We start from the raw sequence: 26,482 nt of genomic DNA, 5'->3' as shown, positions 1-26,482 counted from the left end.
ATGGTCCATACAGCCAAGGTAAGCAAAGGTGCAGCGTGATTAGTTGGCAGGAAACCTGTATCCAATTATTTATTTGGTATTCCTTATGCTTTCATTAAGGAAAGTGAATCTCGCACAGTGCCTTCTTTTTATCATGCTTTTAAGTTTCATCAATTCGAAAAAGTTTGGCGAATGATCCGAGTATTGTGACGAGCAGCCAATGAGAATCTACTGCTAAAACTGGTGCAAGACATCACTGCGTGTCCCAGTGCATCAAGTTTGGATTGTGAACACTGTCACGTGACGAACTGGAACCTTGTTCCCCCCTCCCCCCCCACCTTTCTTTCTGGAAGAAGGCGTTGCATGTTTTATGTCGAACACGCATTTTATTAAGGAAGTTGTTGAGCAGAGAATTGGCTTATTTCCATGGATTGCATTCTCATTATATGGTGGTGGTGGTTGTTTGGCAGCTTCGCTGCCGGGGTAGCTATCATTTCTTGAAGCATGACTGTGTAGCTGATGCAGTGCCCCTCTACCAGTACACACACTGGAACTGGTACTCATTTCGCCGACCTCGGAAGGATGACAGGCTGAGTCAACCCCCTGGTGTATTAATTCAGCGGCCGACGGGGCTTGAACTCAGGAAACTAGGATCCCAAGCCACCACCATCACCACTGAGCCAACACCAGGCTTCTCATTATACGATTGTCTACATCATGATTGGTTGTTTCAATATACATTTTGTAGCTGTAAGTTTAAAATACAATTTTATACTTGCTCATTACATGATGAAACTGGCTACAATATGAATAGCAATCTACTAGATGTTAAGTTGCATGTAATTTTAAAGAAATGATGTGTTCTTCATCATGTGACATCATTACATCCTCGCACCATTTCGCAGCTCACTTGATGAATTAACGAATTCGAAGATCAACCAGTTCGGGATAAGATGCATGAACATATTCTCCCAGCACAGCCACTTTCTATACAAGCATACAGATAAAGCTACATTAATTAAAAACGAAATTAACACATCATCTGACTATTAATTTGCAATTGGTCACTTGCTTTGACAGCGATACAAATTTTTATTACACACCCTAGGCACCAAGAAGCTACATACAGTTTCAAATGGAGTACCTCGCCACCATTAGAGCATTTAAATTGCATCAGATGTGGCAATAAATGCAGATTGTTGCTCCCAGCTTTACCGGCTCGACGAGTGAAGATGCCATTTCCATTTTTACGACCTCTGTCCCCACCCTCCTTAGAATCCCATGCGGGCACGGGCAGCTTTATTGCAAGGCGAATTGTGCAGGCCAGCATTTGGAGCTTCAGCCTCAGAATTTTTCTTTCCCAAAGCTTCATCAGCAAGAAGAAAATAAATGTAACAGCACAGAGGGGCACTACGAATAAAAGCCAGCAGAATCAAACCTCGGAGTCTGAACGCCAATTTTATTGAGTCGTGGTAAAGTTACACACGTGACAGGAAAAACCTGAGATGCAACATGAAACCTTGCTTCGTCAATGACCGATCTCAACGTGGCATCGTTCCTTCAGCTGATGCAATGTAGCCACATGGGTATGCAGGGGTGGATCCCAGATGTTTTTTTTTTTGTGGAAAATGGTGGGGGTCCATAAATCAAGGGGATGGCTACATATTGCCCAGATGCTGCGAGGGCGCAGCAATTGAGTCGTGAAGTCCAGGTCCCACTGAAGGGCTCCGGAAGTTTTGGGATTTTAGATGTTCTCAGATGCTGACATCTACTGACCACATTGACTACATCTTGGGAGGGGAGAAATCATGAATTTTGATTGTAAATAAATTTTATTAGCCTTTTTTTTTAAATTAATTTTGACATGATTGAGTTGGAACTTCCAGCTTTGTCATCTTAAAGGGCCACCGATTACTGTGAATGATATTTTTGATGTCTCGTGTGCTTGCCTGTATCATGTTTTTCCATTCTGGACTTGGTAATCACGAATTTTCCTGCAAATGTCTCCTGTCCCTCTTCTGTCCTTATGGGTTCATCCGATCACGCGCTTGTGCGAGTCAATATCTCTCTGGCTATTCTCAGAGAACCGCCTCAGCACAGTCGAGTCTGGAAGTTTGCTCAAGCTGACTGACATGGACTGTAAGCTTTGCTCTCATGTCAAGACTATTCCTTCATTTCCACCTCTCCTGATATTAACACCGCTTCAGAATCTTGCCACACGAACTTGCTTTCCCTTATGTACACATTTATGCCATCTCATCTGCAGTTGTCATACCTATTCTCTTGCCCCTGGAACATAGGCTCCTGCGATGAGACAGTTGCCTTCAAGCAACTTGTCTTCTCTTCGTAGAAAGCAAATCCGACTAAAGGCAGCACACAATTCTACAAAGCCCAAAATGCATGAAAACAACATCTGGCCAACCTCAAGGCTGAACTATCAAACCTTTCTCTTTTCTCAGACCTGGTGGTGTCTTGTCAAGTGTGTCTCTGTTGTTTGCTCCCCATCCATCCTTTCCCTCACTTCAAGGAGCACCACAGCTGACGGCTTGTGAGAAGGCCGAATGCCTCAACTCTGGCTTTGCTTCCAAATCCAAGGCTGATTATATCACGTCAGGTATGGGAGGGAGCTTGCACCGGAGCAGCGCATCGCTACGTCCACTTTTTACCGGTACTCCAGAGGCTGGCTATCCCAAGGCTGATGCCTGGCTCATCCCCATTTCCTTGAGTTGCTGATCAACCTGCTGCAACCATGAGGCATGTGGTGGACCCGTTGGCCTTCTCCACTCACGAGGTTCTCTTGCTGAGAGAATCAAAGATGGTCGACTGGTGGACTTGTGGCCATTTTCGTTGTAAATAAGTATGGGCTATCCCTTTAACGCCGTACAGCAAAATTATTAAAACGGGGCCTATGACATTTTGTCTTTTTTTCCTTGATTATTTATTTTTTGCGCATGTGTGCGTACTTATTACTGATATAATCAAACCTTTTTTGTGTTATCGTGAAAGACATCTAAAATAAATATGGAATCTTTTATAAAAAGAAATGAACTTGATTTAGGTGTTTTCAGGGGCACGCATGTCTTAAAAAATAGTATAAAACAGACAGCAAACAATGAGGTTAGCCAAAGAGTAACTGATTGCAGAAATCCATGGGTCTTGGTAAAACAAGAACAGAGGTGATGAACACAGCCGACTATGCTTTCTACACTTTGCTGGTGAGGCTTTGTACCAAAAGCCAGAACTATACTCTCATCACAGCTGCTGGTGATGCCAAACAGGGAAATCCTGCAGGACACTGTATTCTGTGAAAGCACATATGGTTACCCCAAAATATTTAATGGATGTCTGTTTCTGACTTTCAAACATGAAAGAATCCTCTGACTGAATAAGAACACAAAAATGGAAGATGAAATGTAGATTGCAAGGCAGTGAGGAAAAGCAGGAAGATTCACAAGTGTGATGCGGCTTCGTGCATTTAATAATAATAATAATAATAATAATAATAATAATAATAATAATGATAAATTAACTCGAGCAAAGTCGATGGAATGCCATCGCAAATCCCCACGATTCCCACCTCAAGCAAACTTGAAAGATGGCAAAACGTTCCACCAAGAATGACCCAAAATCAAAGTAGGGAGTTAAAAAAACAAACAAACTTATGTTGTGACCTCAAGTCCCCACCCCTGGGTCAGGAACGAGGGATCAAATCCCCAAAAGAGGTTACATATTTCATGCGTCCTCCCAATGTTGATTGCAAATATAAAGTTTCATTTAAAATGTTCCTGTAATTGCATTTTTGGTATCTGACCTTTTGACCCTGCCCAGGGCCCCAGGAGGCAAGGCCAAAAATGATACTGCTCTTGCGTTTTCTTGCTGTGTGTTGATTATAACTACCAAGTTTGGTGAATTTCTGCCAAACCGTGCCAGAGGAGATTGTGAGACGGACAGAGACGGACAGACAGACAATTTTTTTTTTCTTTTAAAGCGTGGAGATAATGTTCCCTTATTAGGAGGTTCAATGGAGGAAGAGGCCATAAGGCCCATCAATCCTGTGCAATGGTTGCCAACTTGTGGTTGTTTGTCCATTATCTCTGTTTTCTAAATGCTGATAATCAAGCAAGGGAGCAGCAAGTACCATTTGTAAAGTCTTTGTTATTACTGGACCAGGTTCAAACCGCCAACATCCTCGACTCGGAGCGGACGCTACAAATATTACGCCACTGACTCGAACCATTATGCCATCATAAACGATCATAATGCTTTCAAGCCATATTATGGAGATGCTGTTTAGCTGGTCGCGAGTCAAATATTGTCTCGTAGAATCGGCAAAATCAGAATGGTTCACTGAAAGTGTTACTGGCTTCTCGACATTTGTCTTGACGCGTGTGTGTGTGTGTGTGTGTGTGTGTGTGTGTGTGTGTGTGTGTGTGTGTGTGTGTGTGTGTGTGTGTGTGTGTGTGTGTGTGTGTGTGTGTGTGTGTGTGTGTGTGTGTGTGTGTGTGTGTGTGTGTGTGTGTGTGTGTGTGTGTGTGTGTGTGTGTGTGTGTGTGTGTGTGTGTGTGTGTGTGTGTGTGTGTTTGAATTTTGTTTTAAAGCTTAATTTTGGAATGTTGTTCAATTAGTCATTTAATAACTTCATAATTCTGTTTTGCAGTACAAATGGTTCATCGATTATTGGTTTCTGTGGCCGAACAGATTTTGACTTCTGCAATAACTAAATGTCCATTCCAATCAAAGTTGTCCTCTGAATGTTACTGTGATGCCACTTTCTAGTTCATGGAGCATGCAAACATCTATCACCAATATTTTTGACTTGCTCGAGGTGCGTCTGTTTTGTAGTGAAATGTTTTCATTTTGACACAGGTAACCTGTTGAAGGATAACTTTAAGTTTCTCACCTGAATCGAAAAGCAACTTCATGCATATATTTGGCTGCTCGTTGCATCATCTGCTAGGAGTGCGTCATGGCTGTGTCACTGATGGAGTTCCCCCTGTAGGTTAGGATCGGAATTTGGAATCTATTCAGGATCCTGGCAATAATTTGCCTACTCTTGGTAGAGATTTCATGGAATATTTGTGTCCAACAATGATGTGAGTAGACAAGACTGTCTCAACGTCCATCCGAGCAACGGCACTCTCTGTGATGCGATGCCCTTCCTGTGAAGCACCAGGATCCTTTTTTTTTTTAAACTTGTTATGTAACTAACTGAAATAACTTTGAAGAGGCAGTTCTAAGAAGGATGAATGCTCTCTTGCTTCGCGTTATCAGCTTGCTTCTACCTCCTAAAAAAAAAATCTTATCGTGCTAAGTGAGAACTTGTTATCTGGAGTACTGTAAAACATATCATCCTTCAGAGCAGACTTCAGTCTGCTTTCTTGAGTGCAACTCTGGCATTGATAAATCCCATGGTAGTTTTTGCAAGATTTAGTCTTTGTGCTGGAACCATGATCAAATTTCACTTTCGGCATTGTGTTAGGTTGACAACTTTACTTTGTTTGGACCCTTTTGTGGTGTATAACACCTACGATGAATCGTATTATAATTGTTGAAGTATTTGTGTGTATGATTGATTTTGCACTCCTGAACTGCTGGATGTAATTAATTGAAAACTGTTGGTTGTATTCAGGGTGTGAACTGGAAGGTTTTTGGCGGTTAAAATAAAAAAAAAATTTTAGTCCTGGCGGTTTATGGTTGGGGGAGTACCATTCTTCTCTCAAGACAATGTCAATATAAAGAGCATAGCGCTGCTCCCGGAGGAAGTGGGGATTACACTTCATAGTTAAATATGCCCATTCCACGGGAATTATCCCATCTGTAATTCTGGGAGAAATATCTCTGTCCTTGAGAATGGGTTCTTCGCTGGTGTCATAAAATTTTACGACTAGTAAACCTTGAATGAACAAATTGGGTCTGAACAGCATTTTACAATTGGGGTTTCTGCCAAAGTGAACGAGCTTCCAGTGTAAAGTTAGTGCAGGTAGAATGGACATGAACTTGAAAATATTATTTTGAAGCCAAGTCTTTTACGGCTGTTGTTTGCTTACTTTTACGCTTGCCAGTCACTCAACTGAGATATTCTTTAATTCAGCTATACCCGGCGTGCTGACCCGTCACTTCGCTAACGTGTTTAATCAAAAGGCAGCAAACGTTTCACTGCACAAACAACTTGCATGTCAATCTGTGAATCTCAATGAGGATGTAAAATGAAGTGAAACGTGTGAAAGATGGATTTTTCTCAACACTTGTTGCTGCTGTCAGCTGTGGTTGTTGTTACCCTCGTCAGAGGAGAAGGTATTGCATTTGGGTCCGTTTGTTTGTCCGCACAGAACGTGAGTGTGTTTGAATTATATTAGACCCTTAAGAACCTCAAGACCCTTTAAGACCCCAAAAAATTATTTCGACCCTTTACAACCCGAAGACCCTGAAGACCCAAATGACTCCAAGCACCCAAAAGACCCTTAAGACCCTTTAGACCCCGAAGACCTTTTTAAGACCATTTATACCCCAAAGATCCTGTAGACCCCATTACACCCTTTATACTCCTTAGACCTCCAAGACCCTTTAGATCCTCTTAGCTCCCCTAAAACCCTTTAGAACCCTGAAGACATTCGACTCCATTCTACCCTATAGACCTTCACACCTTTCAGACCTTTTAATACCCTGTTGACCCCTTTGAGCTTCACACCCTTTTTAGACATTTTAAGATCCCTTAGACCCCTTCAGACAATTCCAGACCTTTCAACATTAAATTACACTCTTTTGACCCCTTCAACCTTCGAAGACCCTTTGGACCCATTTTGACCCATTCAGATGCTTTCCAGATCTCTGACCTTTACAACTAGACCATTTAGACCTTTAATTTGCAATTAACGACCTTTAATTTAGTGCATCCTTCTATTTATTTTCCACGCGCAATACATCACACAAAACAAGTCCTGGCGAGGGTCTGCAATCTCTGATTGCTCCTTCTCCTTCTCCTTCTCCTTCTCCTTCTCCTTCTCCTTCTCCTCCTCCTTCTCCTCCTCCTTCTCCTCCTCCTCCTTCTCCTCCTCCTCCTTCTCCTCCTCCTTCTCCTCCTCCTCCTCCTTCTCCTCCTCCTTCTCCTCCTCCTCCTCCTCCTTCTCCTCCTCCTTCTCCTCCTCCTCCTCCTCCTTCTCCTCCTCCTTCTCCTCCTCCTCCTCCTCCTTCTCCTCCTCCTTCTCCTCCTCCTCCTCCTCCTTCTCCTCCTCCTCCTCCTTCTCCTCCTCCTTCTCCTCCTCCTCCTTCTCCTCCTCCTTCTCCTTCTCCTCCTCCTCCTTCTCCTCCTCCTCCTCCTCCTTCTCCTCCTCCTCCTTCTTCTCCTCCTCCTTCTCCTTCTCCTCCTCCTCCTTCTCCTCCTCCTCCTTCTCCTCCTCCTCCTTCTCCTCCTCCTCCTCCTCCTCCTCCTCCTCCTCCTTCTCATCCTCCTTCTCCTCCTCCTCCTCCTCCTCCTTCTCCTCCTCCTCCTCCTCCTCCTTCTCCTCCTCCTTCTCCTCCTTCTCCTTCTCCTCCTTCTCCTCCTTCTCCCATTGAATATTGCATAATTTATCATATTCCGTGTACGATATATAATTTTGTGTGAACTTTCCGTGTCCATCACGCGCTATTCTAAAAGGTTCCTGCTGTCATAGAAAAATATAAATGGGACTGTTGGAACCACTACAATGTAGCAGCTACATGAAATGCTCCAAATGTCACTTATTTTCTTCTTCATCACCAACAGGCATGCTTATGATTAAATGGATGATGCATTTTTATTCCAACGCTCACTGGGCTGCTCATCCTGAAGATCTCATTAGCTCAGTGGGTTGGTGCTGTGTAAGCGATGAGGTCCTGGGTTGTCAGAATTTTTTCACACTAGCCCTATACAGGAATTTATTCCAGGAGTATATATATATACATATATATATATATACATATATATATATATATATATATATATATATATATATATATATATATATATATATATATATATATATATATATATATATATATACTAGCGATACCCGTGCACATGCACGGGATAGCAGTACAACATAGCTGGTAGCAGACGACAGACCGTACACGGGGAATGACAAAAATACGCATTGTGCAAAATGCAAGTGGTACTATGGAACGCCAAGACTTCCCAAACATTGTCGGCATGTCCGCTAAGTGCCACAGCAATTTCATAGGGATCGTGTGACGGCGAGCAGAGTTTTTAGTGTGCAAGCTTGGTGTTATAATAGAGAAATGTTGTTAAGGATTCAGCGGTGGTGGGATTCTCACCCGAGTCTTGCGAGCCAAACGTTACAAGTTCGGCGCCACCCTCACCACCGCCGCCTCCGGGGTTTATAACGCCGGCTGGCCCTGCACAGGCCTCGGATCACGCGTCTTCAACCGTGATACCAAAGTACCCCTGGAACCAGTTGTGAAAATAGACCCCGGTTACAGACTGGTTTTGTCAGATGCCAAGCGTTTTCTGCCAGTCTGTAACCATTTTGGTTTTATATACCAATCAAAAGGATCGTTCCGCGATGCGACACGAATTGGCTCAAAGCGGCTCCTTCATACGAATCAACCAGATATATTGGGGAACCTCGGGGAACACAACGCAAGCAAAACATTCACGACAATGTTTTTAATTGATCTATAACCCGTTCTTAACTAGGGAACTATGGATTCCGGGTTTCGAGGGGGTCCCTACCGAGATATACCTAAAACAGCATGCAGACGAGACATAGACAGCATACAGACAAGACAGAGTACTTGGTGATGTTTCATGGATGAGAGGAAAGTGTGAAGAGCACGAATGTCGCTCGTAACAAGCCGATGTCCACGGATTCGCGCCCCAAGCTCGAGCACGCCACGTGGCAAAATGGCCCTCACCCTCCTTTGTCGCACCACGCTCTGACCCCACGTAAGGTCGACGGTACAAGACCGTCAGATCGACGATGGGTTTCAGCTAGTTTCTTACAAGGTCCAACATACAAGTCCAGGCCTGGCCTGTTCACCAGACAAGGCCAAATCGAGGTGCCGGGCTCCGGAAAGCTGGGTCCATGGGATTCCAAGATGTCGTCGAGCCGTGAGGTGAGTAGGGACAGTCAGAGGCTCCGTCGTTTCTCTCTTGCCTTCCCGGCGTACGCTCGCCTTGAAGCCCGACTGCTCATCCAGCAGAGCGCGCCTCGACACCCATCTAATCGTTTCTCTCTTGCCTTCCCGCCTCGAAGCCCGACTGCTCAACTCCGTCCTCTCAGTTCTTTCCACCTTGTCTTTTTAGGGCGCTCCCCTTTATGAAGCCCCCAAACTCCTCCCCTGAGTTTCACTTCCTCTTTTTGGCCACTCCCCCTCTCAGCGCTGGGCGGAGTCTTGCCCGGAGAGAGGAAGGAAGAAGGATCTCTTGATCCACAACCACTGCACAAACAAATAACAGCCTGTGACACCTCCCGACACACATGTTCGCTGTTTAGCGAACAGCCTCGCTAAACATGCATTTAATGGGGGATCTGGGCTAATCCTATATTTAGTAGCCTATGAAGGGCCATTTCCAGAGCTATATATATCTTCTTCTTTCGGCTAGCTCCTGTTAGGGGTCACCACAGCGGATCAACCGTCTCCATTTCGCTCTATCCTCCACATCTTCCATTGATACTCCAACCACCCGCATGTCCACCCTCACCGTATCCATGAACCTCTTCTTTGGCCTTCCTCTTCTCCTCCTGCCTGGCGGCTCCATCTTCAACATTCTTCTCCCGATCCACATTTCTCTTGTTGAGACCGTACCTACCCATCACCTCCTCATCCTCTTTATTCCCTTCCCCAACATGCCCATTGAAATCTGCTCCAATCACCACTCTTTCATCCTTGGATACATTCTCCACCACTTCATCTAACTCACTCCAGAAATCTTCTTTATACTCCATCTCACACCCCATATGTGGGGCATATGCACTGATGACACATCACTGATGACACAGTGCACATCACCCCTTCTATTTCCAACTTCACACTCATCACTCGGCCAGACACTCTCCTCACCTCCAATACCCTCTTGACATAATCTTCCTTCAGGATTACCCCGACACCATTTCTCCTCCCATCCACACCATGGTAGAACAGTTTGAAACCACCTCCAATGCTCCGAGCCTTACTCCCCATCCACTTGGTCTCTTGTACACACAGTATGTCCACCTTTCTTCTCTCCATCATATCAGCCAACTCTCGCCCTTTGCCAGTCATCGTCCCAACATTCAGAGTTCCAACTCTCATCTGCACACTTCTACCCTTCCCCCTCTCCCACTGCCTTCACGACTCGCCATCACCGTATCCTTCTCCTTCGCCCAGCAGTAGCACAATTTCCACTGGTACCCTGCTGACCACCGGTACCGGTGGCGGTCGTTGGTAACCCGGGCCTCGACCGATCCGGTATGGAAATTCGTTTTGTTGTCCGCATAATGATTTGGCATAGATTTTTACGCCGGATGCCCTTCCTGACGCAACCCTGGTCGCCTCTTACGACACACAGGGATATGGTACACCTATTCTAACTGGGGAATACACAGGGCTTATATGTATATGAAACACACACGCACTACATGGCCAAAAGTATGTGGACACCTGTTTGTCCAACATCTTATCACGAAATCATGGGTAACAATATGGAGTTGGTACCCCTCCTTTGGTGCTATCACAGCCTCCACTCTTCTGGGAAGACTTTCCACTCGATGCTGGAACATTGCTGTGGGGATTTGCTCCCATTCAGCCACAAGAGCGTTCGTGAGATCGGGCACTGATGTTGGGCAATGAGGTCTAGCTCAGTCGGTGTTCCAATTCATCCCAAAGGTGTTTGGGGTTGAGGTCAGGGCTCTGTGCAGGACAGTCAAGTTCAAATACACCGATCTCAACAAACCATGTCTGGATGGACCTCGCTTTGTGCACGGGGGCATTCTAATGCTGAAACAGGAAAGGGCCTTCCCCAAACTTTTGCCACAAAGTTGAAAGCACAGAATCGTCTGGAATGTCATTGTATGCTGCAGCGTTAAGATTTCCCTTCACTGGAACTAAGGGGCTGAGCCCGAACCATGAAAAACAGCCCCAGACCATTATTCCTCCTCCACCAAACTTTACAGTTGGTACCATGCATTCGGGCAGGTAGCATTCTCCTGGCATCCACCAAACCCAGATTAGTCAGTCGGACTGCCGTGATCCATCTTCACAGACGGTAAAGCGTGATTCATCACTCCAGAGACCGTGTTTCCACTGCTCCAGAGTCCAATGGCGATGAGCTTTGCACCACTCCAGCCAACGCTTGGCATTGTGCATGGTGATCTTAGGCGAATGTGTGGCTGCTCGGCCATCGAAACCCATTTCATTAAGCTCTCGCCAAACAGTGCTTGTATTGATGTTGCTTCCAGAGTCAGTTTGGAACTCGTTAGTGTTGCAACCAATGACATGATTTTTCCGTGCTACGCGTTTCAGAACTCGGTCCCGTTCTGTGAGCTTGTGTAGCCTACCACTTCGCAGTTGAGTTGTTGTTGCTCCCAGCCGTTTCCACTTCACAATAACAGCACTTACAGTTGACCGGTGCAGCTCTTGCAGGGCAGAAATTTGACGAACTGACTTGTAAAGGTGGCATCCTATGACGGTGTCATGTTGAAAGTCACTGACCTCTTCAGTATGGCCCATTCTACTGCCAAATAAATGAACAAAGGCATTTCCAACATAAAGCAAACGAGATCTTCTCTGCTGATTTAATTTGAGCAATATGCAAAAGCAGACCCGGTCTCAAGCGACGTTTCACCAGCTTCACAGCAGGCCTCCTTAGACTCTTGCTGTGGAGGGACATTTATCCGTAATGAGTCAGGCCGCTGGGGAAATTCCCAAGAGATATTTATTAAATATATACACGTACACTTTAAAGTTTTAGATGCAATGTTCACGTCCAATTTGGTACACCCAACATCACCTCTGAATTTATGTACATTTTAAAAGCAAAAACATTATGTTGCAAACTGATCAAGGTGCATTTTCATAACAATGAAAATAGTCATGATTAATATTTAAAATCTTGAATTAAAAACAGGCTTTTTGTCAATGTTTTGTATGTACTGTATGGTGTCGAGATGTATTGGGTTGTGTTCAGTGGGAGGAGGGAGGGAAAGGGGTGGGGTGGGAGTCCGAGGGGGGGGGATGGGGTTTGTGTCCAGGGGAAGGGATGGAAGGAAGGAGGGAGGGAAAGGGCATGGGTATCGCCACAGACAAATGAGAGGAACATCATGTTGATAACTGTGTACAATGTCATGTACTATAAACTCTAATATCGCAGTAGTTAAAGGAGAAGAAATGTAAACGATTTCTTTATGCGCCATGGCTTGCTCAGCATCGACACGACTAGAACATTAGAACTTTTCGGTCACTTTATTCTCTATAATGGATATCTGAAATTAGTTTTCTTTTTGACCTGGTGTCTGTCAGCTTAAATATATTCTAACGTATACGTCAATGACAAACTACTAATATTATATTGAAGGTGTTCGATGATATTGTCACCATTTAGATCAATCAAGCATGTCATTCAAAAGTACAACAAAATGTTCACAGATTGACAACGGCCATATTGGAATATGCAAATGAAGCTAATATATTTAAATTGTAATATAAGATGTATTATATGGGACCTTCATTTTTTCAAAACACTAAAACAAATCATTTTAAATGTATCAAAAATTGTATCCAGAATGTGGTGACGTAAAACGGGTCTCCCGAGAGGTTTGATGGTGGCCATCTTGGATTTATGCAAATGAAGGAGTTGTCAAATCAAAATAAAAGTTATTCCATTGTGTTCCTAATGTCTTAAAGCCCCGTTAAAACATTTTAGATTGTTTTAAAATCCCTTCGAGAAGCCGAGATATCTTAATTATAGTATATTCAATAGAACTGGTGGCCATCTTGGTTTTATGCAAATTAGCAAAAATGCCCAATGGTGACAGGGTGTCATCAAGTGGATTGTTAATATTGCTGGTCTCAGTGACCCAAATCAATCAAAAAATATTGTATATACTCTACTTCCAGGTATACCCCTAAAATCCCATTTGGCTGCCAGACTACTTCTCCTCAATAAAGTTCTAACTTTTTGTATTCATCACCAACAGATGATTTCATATAAAAACAGAAACCACAAGAAGTATGTTTTTAATATTTATTTGTGTATGATTTATTTGGATTTGGAGAAACAGAATCGATCTTTTCAAGGATACTTTCAAAATCAGCATAGAGCACAAATAGATGTTTTTTAGATTTGTTAAAATCTTTGAATTATACGTTTGAACCTGCTTTTGGTAAATTGATTATAGTTCATTTATGATTACTACAATATTTCGAATGTTTATTTAATCGTTCTTTTGTGTGAAATGAGTTGAGACATCTCTTACAAGGATACGTTTTGCATTTTCTCTTTTATCGTTGTGATTTGGTTAATCTTGAGAAATTTTTGATGAAAGCAGAATGTGATTTGTCCTTTGAAGTAATGTAGAAAAGGTCAATGTGTGTTTCATCATTTTTATTGTTGTTTGAATTTTTTAATATCTGAACTTTGTTTGTATCCATATACATTAACAGATAGATTATTCATTTTCTCAAATTTAGGAATATCTCTCAATGACATTGGAAACTTCAAATCTTTAACATTTAATGTATTCTTGTATATCTTATAATGTTCAACTATTTCAGGTTTCCATTGTGGAGGATGTAAGTGAGCAAGAACAGACCATAGAAAACATTTATTATCTTTGTTTTGAATAATAACAAACGCTTTCTTAAGTTTTATCTCTTTTGGTAAATCAACATAAGAAGAAGCTTGAAGAGGATCTGATTTTAAGATGTGTATATCTAAAAAGATTATTCTTGTAATGGCAAATCCACTACCTCCTACAGTGTTATCAACATCTTGTTCTTGTCTCTGGAGTTCATCATAAACTTCACATCTCACAAAATCTTGAAATAATGAGATAAAGTGAGGGTTTGTCCTCTTATAGGGAGTAGTTTCATTGCCTTGTCTTACCATATTCAATTTTACTCCCAGATAAAACTTAAAAGTTTTCATTTCACTTAATGTGTTTTTAATTATAGTTTCAATACTTTGTTTAACCATATCAACAGCTTCAGTGATTGAAGATGGTCCAGGGTCTTGAAAGTGAAACAATTTTATTTTATATGTCCTTTAAATGCCACAGCAGTTTTTTCAATGGAGAATTTAGTGGCACCTACCCTTTCTTCATTGTTCTTGTTCTTGTGTTTGCGTGAGTGAAGGTGTTTATTATTAAAAAAAAATTTTAAACAATATCATTATCACATCTATCACAATGTTTTGTTTCTTGGTCAAGTGGAGATATTTGTCTGAAAAGATTGAATGTGTGTTTGTTGGTTTGAAGGTGTTTTAATTAACATTTATATTCATGATTACAAACATCGCAGTACGTTGTATTCACCATATTTATACAACAAAACTTTGCTTAAAATAAAATTTTCGTGATGAAAATTCCGTTTAATTCATCGGTGAATCTGTGCTTAAAACCACTTTATCCTCAAACTTTTTTCACTTAATAAATGCAATCTATCAAGACACAAGACAAGTTTCAATCAATCTCTTCATTTGTAAAAGATACTGAGAAATAATTATGTTGAGGGTGTAAAATTGAATAAAGATAAATATAACAAATATTGGATAAAAACAATTATGGTGAATAATAAGAGTTCTTCAATTTCCTTCAGTGGAAGGGCTTTTAGTATATCTGGAAGAACATCAATAAAAGTAGCTCGAACGAAAGTTTCTCCTCTCCTTCTGGCAATATATTCAAAACTAGAAAAAGCAATGAAACAAGAAAAAGTATCAAAAAATAAAAACCTCATGGATGAAGCTTTTGAACGAAAAGATAAGACCATCTCTATTATGCAAGGAGAAATTTGTATTTTTTTTCAACAACCCAAAAGATGTAAATCCTGATGAAATAAAGGATGTTAACATATCAGGTGAAATGACATTTCGTTCAATAGTAGTTAAGGACCATTTTAAAATTACCTTTAATATAAAAAATGTAGTAGTTGAATCTGTTCATGAAAAAAAAGTGTATAGATATAGATGGTAATGTTTTTTTCTACTCATGAAATTGGAGTTATTATTCAACTGAAGATTTTGCAGATTATGAGAGTGATAGTATTTCTGTCGGAACAGAAGACAGTTATGATACCGAGAGTTTGTGTTCAAACGATAGTTATGAAAGTAGTTTTATAGATTGTGAAAGTACCAAAGATGAATTTTATTTGAAGCAAAGTTTTACTTTATAAATATGAATAATTTACTAGATTTTGAGCCTCTTGAATTTCCTGATTCTCCACATGACAATTGTCCTGCGTGTGAAAGACAGGGATGAAACGCAGAGTCAAAAGCCGATAAACAATGTATATTCTGTGATTATCTTCCAATTAATGACAATAAAAAATATAAAAAGGAATATAATTCTTTGAGATTTACACCAAAAATGAATGACTTTACAAGATTGATTCGAGAAATGAATGTAAAGTATGAGGGTGATAATGCACCTTTTCTTACAAGAGAAGAGACTGAACAAATGACGACCATGCTTCGTGGATTGATGATTTCTATTATTAACGATTGTCATTTTCAGGGAAATATCAACACAAGATATTGTATAAATAAAATAATGGATTATCTTGAAATTAAACCTGAACTTAGGATAAAACATAGTTTCCAAAAAAGGCAATAAAAAATTAAATAACCTGTTTTTCAAATATATAAATTAATGATATTTTACCCAGTTGGGAAAATAAGATAAAATTTAACAACCATAAAAATCTTCCAAATTCATTAAGATGTCTCATCGTTGGTTCAAGCGGATGTGGAAAAACCTGCTTACTTTGGAAGATGCTCCTTACTCCCAACTTTTTAGATTATGATAATTTAATAATTTTCACAAAGTCAAGTTTTCAACCTGAGTATCAACAACTCTCACAAGGTTTGAATGCTGGTCTTCAAAAAGAAGATATAATTGGTTGATGTAAACTTCGAAACAAACTAAATGATCATAACATTGAAGATATAATACAACTATTTTGTGATACACAGAGATACAAAAAGAAATCAAAGCGGATAACTTGTATTCTTCGTGATAATACGGATGATATACCTTCTCCCCAAGATTTGAATAAATCAAAAAAGAACCTCGTTATCTTTGATGATTGTGTTAATGAGAGAAACCAAACGGTAATGGATAGCTACTACACAAGAGGGAGACATTCTTCTTGAAATTGGATTAATCTTTGTCAATCATACTTTCAACTCCCTCGTCGCTCAAGAAGAAATAATGCTAATACTTTCATTTTATTCAAGTTAAATTCAAAACATATAAGCAATTTTTGGAGAGACAATTGTTCTACATTATGTAGTAAAAAGGAATTTGGGGATTATATGAAGCACACGACTGAAAAATATCAATATATTGTTGTGAAACAAGATGAGATATTAAAAGATATATATTTTATTTTATATACAAATGACAACTATTATTATAAATCTTGTGGGTAAATCTGCTTCTGGAAAATTTTTTACATAAACTAAGGTTCTTGAATAACACAAATGAGAATAGTCATGCGTCACTTAACGACGGGGTTACATTCTGAGAAACGCGTCGTTAAGCGACGTCGTCGTTGTGCGAACCTTTTTGTTTTTTTTTGTTTTCGTTTTCAAACATCGTTTTCGAACATCGTACTTGCACAAACGTAGACACCTAGGCTATATGGTATAGCCTATTGCTCCTCGGATACAAACCTGTACAGCATGTTGCTGTACTGAATACTGTTGGCAATTGTAACACACATCCAAGAGAGACAGAAGACGCGTTAGTTTTACCTTTGTGCCGTTCATGATGGCCATCGGTGTTAGCAGCAGCTTACAATCTCCTCTCGCATCGATTATAGAAAGGTCAATAAATAGCGTTTAGATTTTATAAATACGTAATCATTGCATCAATGTTATAATTTACATGTGAATAAACGAGCACCTGTCAATTGTGATATATATTTTTGGAACAGTGCGATTGTTTTAACAACATAAAAAGTTTCACTAAAAATAAATGCGTGTTTTAATTTCGACTAACAACAACGCTTTATTCGCGGAATTCTTCAATGCAAAGGTGATTTACTTGCTAGAAGGTAAACGTGCAAACATTGGTTCAGTTTGAAAGCCGATTTCCTTGAATCCCGATTTAGCACGACCTTTCTTTTTTTGCGATGACATTTTATGGACCTCAACGATCGCATTGTAACAGGGCCACACTGTCGTTGTTTATTATCATTATGAAGTATTATGTACTGTACAATGTACATAATTGTATGTGCTATTTTTATACGACTGGCAGCGCTACGTCGGCTACATCACTCGGTGATAGGAATTTTTCAGCCACATTTTTTTTTTTTCAGAGCTGGCAGATCCGTCATATATGTGATCCGTCGTTGCCCGGAACGTCATTAAGCGGCGCATGACTGTATTGTAAATTTGCTTAAAAAGCACCATGCAGTTCATATTGTATCAACAACAACAAGAGCCATAAGACCTGGAGAAGTAGAAGGTGAAGATTATTACTATATTTCAGAAGAGGAACATATGCGATTGAGGAATGAAGGTTAAATATTTGAGGTTTCTCTTGGTACAACAAAATATTCACATTGTAAGAGTGAGTTAAAGAAACTAAAATCTGGGGGTCTTGGGATATTAGAAACTAATCCAGAAGGAATGAGACAAATTATTAAACATCTGAACAGAGTGAAGATTTTATCATTCGGTTTTGAGGTTGATGAAAAAACTCAACGCAAACGTATGATAAGCAGAGATACAAGTATGAGTGAAGAAGAAATTACAACTCGTATTCATGTTTATAAAGAATTTATTGAAATATTTGAAGAAAAGGATTTATTTGAACACATCTACTTTAATGATTAAGAAAAGGAAAATTTCCCTGTTGACCTTTATAACTCAGTGAATGATATTTTCCAATAAATAAATGGATGCGAAAGAAAGAGCGAGAAGATTTAAGGAGCATCAAAAGTTGTAAAACAACAGGAAGACATAAAGAAGAAATGCAGGCAGAAACTAACGGGTGAAGAAGCTTTTAAAAGAAAACAAGAGAATATTTTTAAACCACTTTAAAAAACTTCCCAAGAAAAAATTATAGATGCTTCCACAGTACCCACAATAGAATATACTCCTAAAAAACTTCAAATGTTAAAAGATTTCAGTCAAATGATGGAGGAAGAATTGGAGCATAAAGGAGAATTAGAATATGATGAATCTTTTCCAGTTGTTGAAATAATCCATCATCAACCCCCTGATTATATTGTGAAGGCTCTTCAAAACAATGAATATTCAGCGGATTCAAAAACCAAAGCAGGACTCATTCCAACAGAACAACCAACAATATTTCATCTTGTTCAAGAAAAGGGATTGATATTTAATGATTAATTAAGGTTCTTGAGTTCTGCTCAACCCCCTGTAAAACTAACTCCGAGATTAATGTTTGTTCTCACAAAAGATGGAAAACAAGGTTCAACTGTGAGGGATGAATCCAAGTATTTTGATAAACCATTGGATATGAAAAATAAGGATGAAAGAGTATATATTGATCTGCTGGACTCTCTTAATTATCGGGTTTGTTTATCTGGTAAAAGTAGGAAGAATGAGGACAAACACATTATTCAGGCGTTAAGTAGGCTTGGTTCAGGTGTTTGTTTTCTTCCAAATGACCCATCACAATTAGTTACTGGACTGCTATTGCTGGTAGATAGTAAGAAGGCTGGAAATAACAATTGTTTTAATGAAGCATCAGTCATTTTAGACCAGTTGATGAACATGAAAATAATTAATAAATGTCAATACAAAGACATTTTATCCCATATTAAATAAGATGAGAAGCACAATCCATAGTTTTAATTTCACAACAAGCGACCACACATCTTCATTCCCATACCCACTACAACTTGATGCACCAAAAGAATATGAGGCATCTTTATTGTCCATGGAAACTTATAATACCTTATTTAATATCACTGAGAAGAATGACAAGTTTATTTATAATCCGGGAAGTGGATACAAAACGATAACAGTTTCACCTGGAGCATATGAGATTTCTCAAGTATCTTCCGAAATTGCTCGTCTAATGAAATAACAGGGTGATGAACCAAAAAATATTGCTATAGATATTCAAAAACATACTTCAAAATCAACGATTAAACTTAGAAATAACAACAAGGTTGATTTCACAATTGATAATTCATTTTGAGAGTTATTGGGTTTCTCCTCAAAAACGATTGAAACTAATGGGACGTTTTACATTGATAATATCGTTCAAATATCCTCAGGCATAAATTCGGATTAATTTACTGTGATTTGATTGATGGCACTTATAATGATGGAATTAGAACAAATACAATATTTTATTCAGTGCATACTCAACCCCAATTGGTTATAAATTCAATCTGGAACCCAAAATCTGGTTTATCTACCTGTCAGGAAAAACCATATACAGAGTAAGTTTTAGGATAACTGACCAAGATAATTGCATGATTTCTTTTAATGGAGAAATTATATCCATCAGAATTCACCTTAGTGAAGTTTTCCAAAAAATAAATATGATGGTTATTGTGAGGAAACACGAGTTGGGAAAATATAAAATAATTACAGGGGATGGGATGTTCCTTTCCCCATACTACAAGGGTGAAGGTATGTATCTTGGTAGAGGATACTATAAACCGAAGAGACAAAGGGGTGTCGGACATCAATTTGGAAAAAAAGGAGATGGGATAATTGATACTCTAATGGGTACAGGTTCAACTATTCTTAAACATAAAGGCCTGATTGGTTCAACTGCTTCTGCTGTGGGAAATGTCGTGGGTGCTATAAAGAGTATAAAAGATGCCCAAAAGGAATCTCATAAATTACAAGTAATAAAAGAAATTAAGAAAGGCAAAACTCAGTTGTCTCCCCAAGAACGACATAAAATAATTAAAATACTTGGCTCAGGGTTTCAAAAGTTTTAACATCTTTTTTCCTCAAGAAATACAAGTACGGAAGCAATTGATAGTATCTATGATTTGGATGATACCATTGTCATCTCAAACTCGACGAAAAAAGAAGATGACTTCACGGTAAACGCAATAACTGGAACAGACTGGAATGCAAATGGAACAAAAAGTTTTGAAATAAATAATCAACAAACTTATTTGAATCCACGAGATAGATTGGAAATTAATTGGGGAAAAAATGATTATGCTGACGCATACAAGTGTCACCAAAAGGTGTGTGAAAGCAATGGAAATAAAGAACCCATTTTGGATATGACAGCATTTATAAGTCTGTATACAATCTATGCGATTGACCTGAGTGCTCAAAAGGAAACTATAAAGTCTAATCGAGTGGATACTTCCCTATACTTTGAAAGAGAAGAGAGTGAAGAAGTTGATACATATCATTTGCTTTTGGAAGAAACAGAATTGCAGATTAATACAGATCATGGTGTTATGATTAGTCTCACATTTTTTTGATAAATAAATGAGTGGCAAAGTACCAACTGGGGTATATGTTAATCAAATCAATCTTCATAAACTATCATCTTGTTTTCAAAATCAAAAGCCTTGAATGATTAGCGTTAATACAATTCAGAGAAAAGGAACGGTAAGAATTGATGTTTTGCTCACAAGAGAACAGGTGAAAATCTTGAATGATACTGGCTCACTTAAAATTAATGTCAAAACCAATGTTGAAGAAATATTCAATAAGAGATATGAGTGGAGGATTTCTCCCATTTCTAATTCCTTTATTTGCTTGATTAAGTGCCGCTGGAGCATTGACGGGTGGTATTTCAGCAGCGGTGAAAACTACCAACGAAAGGAAGGCTCAACTTCGGGCTCAAAAATAATTGGAAAGACATAACAAAGAGTTGGAGAAACAAATTAGTGGAAGTGGTGTATTTGTAGATTTTGCTGAAAAACTTGAAAGTCTGCCTGATAAAGCGCGATTGTTTGTTGGAGATATGCTTTCTTCGATCGCACAAGCAGGTGTAAAATTAACTAAAAGGGGTAATGGATTATATCTTTCTAATAAATAAATGAGCATTGATGGGTGGTTTAAAGAATTTCGAAAAAAATACAACATCAAATTTAGAACATCAAATATTGTAAGAAATTAAAAATTCATAATGTTATTTTTATGAGAGATGAATTAACAAATGTGCCAAAGCACACAAATAATATTATTATGAACTTAGAAGATAATAATGGGAACGGTTATCATTGGGTTTGTATTTTTAATAGTCAAGACAAATATTATTTTGATAGTTTTGGTCTTCCACCACCTGTCGAAGTCATAAAATTCTTACAGAATGGTGTTTAGCAAACATTTCAAGTCTAATAATTAAATTCCAAGTGCTGTGGTCAATTATGTCTATTTGTGTTATTTCAACTCAACCAAAATAAATTTTTTAATGACATTTTTAATCTAATATAAATGAGTTATGTTGGAAAAGATGGTTCTCTCTTTGGTGTATTCCAAGAACTGGATATTGATTTATCAAATTATTACACAAAGGCACAGGCTGAACGACAAATATATAGTATAGCAAAAATATTAATATGAAAAATGCTTATAAATTAATAAATTATCCAAGCCCAACTCAGGCGAATGACTTGGTGAGATTAAGTGATTTATCACAATGTACATCCTTGAATAAAACGGCACATTTTGTTAAAGGAGTAGAATTTACAACCACAATACCTGGTTCCACAAACCATACACCTTTTCTTATTAAATTCAATTATCTGCTTAGTATTGAATTTTATAAAGAAAGAAGAATTGTCAATATGAGAATACAGAAATGGAGGTATAATATGTGTGATTTTGGATATAATTTGTCTTTTTCATTCAAGCTGGAAGACCTACACAATTTTTATCACTCTCGTAAAGAAGAATATTGTCCTCTTGGTAAAAATCAAGAGATATGTGGAAGCACAATTAGCAAACAACAAATACACAATTTCGGGAAGAGGAAATTATATGATAGTGAAGCAATAGTTTATATGACGAAGAAGGAAGGAAATTGGAGAGTTATACAAAGTCGAGGAATACAAACTGATGTAACAACAGGAAGATGTTACGTGTCATCATATTAATCTGTCATATATTTCTGATATATAAATGACAGCAAGAAGGCTTCAAGAAAATCATAATTTTTGCATTCAAGGATACCAACAAGAAAAGGGTGTTCGATGTTGCATTACTTATGAATTGGAACATACACACAGACATTTTTAGCTCGCCTGTTCGAAGAACAGAGAGCTAAAGCAATACCCCCGGCGTAAGCATCGGCATGAGTGTAAGCGTAAGCGTCAGCATGAGCATGAAAATGTTAAAGTTTTTGGTGCAAGTTATTTCCTTTTTAATGTTTTTATCTACCACACTATTTTTTACTGATTACAATATACAAATACTTATATTGTTTTAAAATTATTTGGATCAGGCTTCACTGCAATGCTTTATAAAAAATATTATTAAACTAGTCTTTCAAAAACGATAAATATATAAACATGCGAGCATTGGGTGGCTTTGACGCCAACTCTCTGGTTCAATTAAGAACTGGCCTTTTACTGATGTTAAAAAACCCACAAATAGACATTTGATTGAAATATGAAATAAAAATGAACTTCTCAAGGTGATAAAATATATAACTCTTTTAGAAATCATCAACAAATCTTATTGGTTTCCTCTTATGAGAAAAATAATTGTGGATTCAATAGTATCGCAGAATCCAGATGAATATATGTATGATATTCTATGGGGTGAAAGTGGTTCAAGGATAGTAAGGGATGAGGAAGGAGTTGAAGAAATGGAGGAGAGGGAGAAGGAGGAGAGAGAGGAGAGGGAGGAGAGAGAAGGAGGGGAGGGAGAAGAGAGAGAAGGAGAAGGAGGAGAGGGAGGAAAGGGAGAGAATAAATAAATATAAAAATATGGAAACCAGTGAGATTATAAAAAGATCAAAGGTATTACAGAAAATAAATATATCTCAATGCACCAAGGAGGAAAACAAAGAATTGGCAAGTCCATTAGAAATATATGCGTCAAGACTATTAACATCGGTTTCAGGGAGAAGATTTAAACGAGAAGGTGAAGATGAAGAAGAGAAAGAAGGATAAGATTATATTATTGATGATGTTGGTGTAATTGACTTTATTAAAGTTTTACATTTTTTTTCTTAAATAAATGGAGGAGAGAGTGAAGACATTTCTAAGGATTCTTTGTTTTAAAAATTCAGATTCAAATGTGCATGTTGGAAACTAAAAAGGTTTTCACACTCTGTCAGAATTTATCACATAAATAAATGAGTTATTGTCTAAAATGTAAAGAGAAAACCAAGAGTAAAAATATCTCGTATGTTAAAAGTAAAAATAATAGGGTTATACAAAAAGGTACATGTTCGGTGTGTGGCTCAAAAAAGAGTGAATTCACCACCAAACACAACAAGGGGGAGATATACAAAAGTTTTTTTTTCAGGAAGTAAATTTACAACAACTGGAATACCAGGGGAATTACATCCACCAGGGTATTCTTTCTGTGGTCCTGGAACAAACTTGAATAAAATATTAGATGATGCTGACAATCCAAAACCGTGGAGCAAACCTATCAATAGGGTTGATGAAGTTTGCATGATGCACGATATTGATTATGGAAATATCACAACGTTGGAAGAAAACCATGAAACCGATAGAGAAATGTTGTATAATTTGTCTCTGATACAAAATCTAACCTTGAGAGAAAAAAAGTTGATAGGTTCATCCTGAAGAAGATGATCAGTGCTAAATTGAAACTTGGGCTTGGAAATTCAAAAAACTTGTAGGCTCTAATGATGTCATTAAGGTTGAAGAGCAATTAGCCAACAGCTTGGTTTGCACGATATTGGTCCCGAGGGGCCCCGGCCACCACTTCCTTATGTGGTCACAGTTATATGCTAATTTGGTTATTTTGGTGTATTGTCTTCCAGACTGATCACCCGGTAAACAATAGTCTCATTCGTGAATATGGATCTGAGGAGTCAGATCCACCAGTGTGGCTGGTCGGAGACCGTGCTCCAGAGCTGTGTGGACGTAAGTTCCCATCAAAACGTGGTCCTTCAAGTGTTTTTCTATTTTCATCTGACAGAGAAGAAAACAGTCCAGGAAAGTGCAAAATTAGTGACTGAGCAATTGATACAATTCTGGGACAGAGTGAGAATTCCATATTGACAGACTTATCATGTGATAAAGAAAATCAAGGACTTATTTGCTGACTGGCAGAAACTTCATAAAAACAAGAACAATAAAACTAAAAGGTCACAAACTCACATAGACAAGGAAAACAAGTTCTCTGAAGACCTGGATGATTTGATGGACAGAGCACACCAAAATGCTTTAGATATGATTATCATAGAAGAGGATAAATTGTTTCTGATTGCTCAAAGGGAGGATGGGAGTTGAGGATACTTGAGTGAAGCTGATACAGATTTAGCAGAGAAAGAAAAACGACGAGAAATGTTTGATACACAAATACAAAATTGAGGGATAAAAGAACTTAAAAGCTGTGCCGAAGAGTGTCGCAGATCTTATGTACTCAACAAGCAGTGGAACTGAGGAAGATGACTCATCTTCTGAGGAAGATGAACTGAGGAAGATATCTGGAAATCACCTCGCCCAGGGATATTCACATCCACGTCCAAAAGGGCTTGAAAATCGGTTCTAACACCAAACCTGGCGGCTTCACTTGATCGGGCTAAAGTCAGTGACCGCAAAGCTACATTTATCTTGGCCTCAGCGGTGCAAAGTCTGGGCCACGACCTAAACGACTTAGCTATCAATAATCAGAAAACAGCGACAAGTACATAGACAGAAGATTGCTGAATCATTGAAGGCAGAATTCAAAGTCACAGTGCCACTACTGGTGCACTGGGATGGCAAGTTACTTCCGGATTTAACCGGGAAAGACCTGGTGGATCGTCTACCGATTATTGTGTCAGGAGCCGATGTCCAGCAGTTACTAGGAGTACCAAAACTTCCAGATGGAACTGGTGAATTGATGGCTAATGCCATCCACACTACACTGAAACGATGGAGATTGGAAGACCGAGTAAAATGTCAATGCTTTGACACCACCAGAAGTAACACTGGTCACATGAACGGTGCATGTGTTCTATTAGAACAGAAATTGGGACATCAAATGTTGCATTTTGCCTGTCGTCACCATGTGCACGAAATTGTCCTCGAAGCAGTCACAGTTACTTGCCTTGGTCATTCAACGGGACCTGACATCGCCTTGCTCAAGAGATTTCAAGGCCAGTGGCAATTCATCGACCAGGAGAAATTTGAAATTTTGACTGTAGATGAGAATGAGCAAGAATTTGTGAGTGTTGATGACACGATATTATTTGCAAAAGAGCAATTGAAAAAATACCAGTCCCGTGATGATTATAAAGAACTATTGGAACTCTCAATAATCGCACTTGGTGGCATCCCGAAGAGAGAAATTCGATTCAGGCTTCCTGGGGCCTTGCACCGGGCCCACTGGATGGCGAAAGCCATATATGGAACCAAAATCTTTCTATTCAGAAAACAATTCAAACTAACTGAACGAGAGGAAAAAGGAATGCGGAATTTAACTGTGTTTGTGATTGGGATTTACATGAAACATTGGTTTACTGCTCCTCGTGCCATCAGAGCTCCCACAAACGACCTGGAATTTTTGAAGAAACTGGAATTGTATAAAATCGTGAATGAGGAAATTTTGAGAATAGCTGTGAAGAAGGTCTCCGGACATTTATGGTACCTGAATGAGAAACTAATTCCACTAGCTCCATTTGATGATATGGTTTCTGCTGAAACTAAGGCAAGAATTAGCGCTGCGATAACCCAGGGAGATGGAGCAGAATTGGACCATTGAAAGCAAATGAACTACTGTCCTAGTTCACGATATTCCAAGAAGAGAACTGTGGGATTTCCCAACTCAAAATTCCCAACGTTTTTTGTGTTCCTAGAATTGCTGATGGCTTTTTTGAATGATGACCCAGTCACATGGCATCAGAGCGAAAGTTACAATGCAGGACTGGCTATTGTCTCAAAACTCAAAGCAGTGAACGACAATGCAGAACGTGGAGTAGCTCTAATGACGGAATACAATGAAATACTCACATCCAACGAGGACCAAAAACAATATTTGCTCCAGGTTGTTTCAGAGCATAGAAGGAAAATGCCGACCTGCAAGAAAGAACTTTAGCACAAATAGTGAAATTGTTCAATGCATTATTATGCAAGTATTCAGTGATGTGAAAATTGAAAATTGATGAAATAAATGCCTAATGATTGTAAATTCATGACCTGTATTACTTTTTATCCAGAAGTTATTCAATTCAGCATA

At 39.0% G+C, this 26,482-nt stretch overlaps 2 protein-coding genes across 4 annotated transcripts in view; both read left to right on the top strand.

Annotated features, from left to right (window-relative positions):
- LOC147029408 (uncharacterized) lies at positions 1 to 26,008 on the top strand. Its single transcript, XM_085872006.1, has 3 exons — positions 1 to 18; positions 24,081 to 24,183; positions 24,987 to 26,008. Exons 1-3 carry the CDS (start codon positions 1 to 3, stop codon positions 26,006 to 26,008), a joined length of 1,143 nt encoding a protein of 380 aa, XP_085728132.1.
- The window catches only part of LOC147029406 (polypeptide N-acetylgalactosaminyltransferase 1), a 472,683-nt gene that overhangs the window by 111,457 nt on the left and 334,744 nt on the right, over positions 1 to 26,482 (top strand). The gene's annotated exons all lie outside the window — the stretch shown is intronic.

The sequence above is a fragment of the Eptatretus burgeri genome, chromosome 3 (genome assembly GCF_056783735.1).
Source record: "Eptatretus burgeri isolate ZD-2024b chromosome 3, Ebu_testis_v1, whole genome shotgun sequence".
Taxonomy (NCBI): domain Eukaryota; kingdom Metazoa; phylum Chordata; class Myxini; order Myxiniformes; family Myxinidae; genus Eptatretus; species Eptatretus burgeri.
This window is presented reverse-complemented; position numbering and strand designations above follow the sequence as displayed.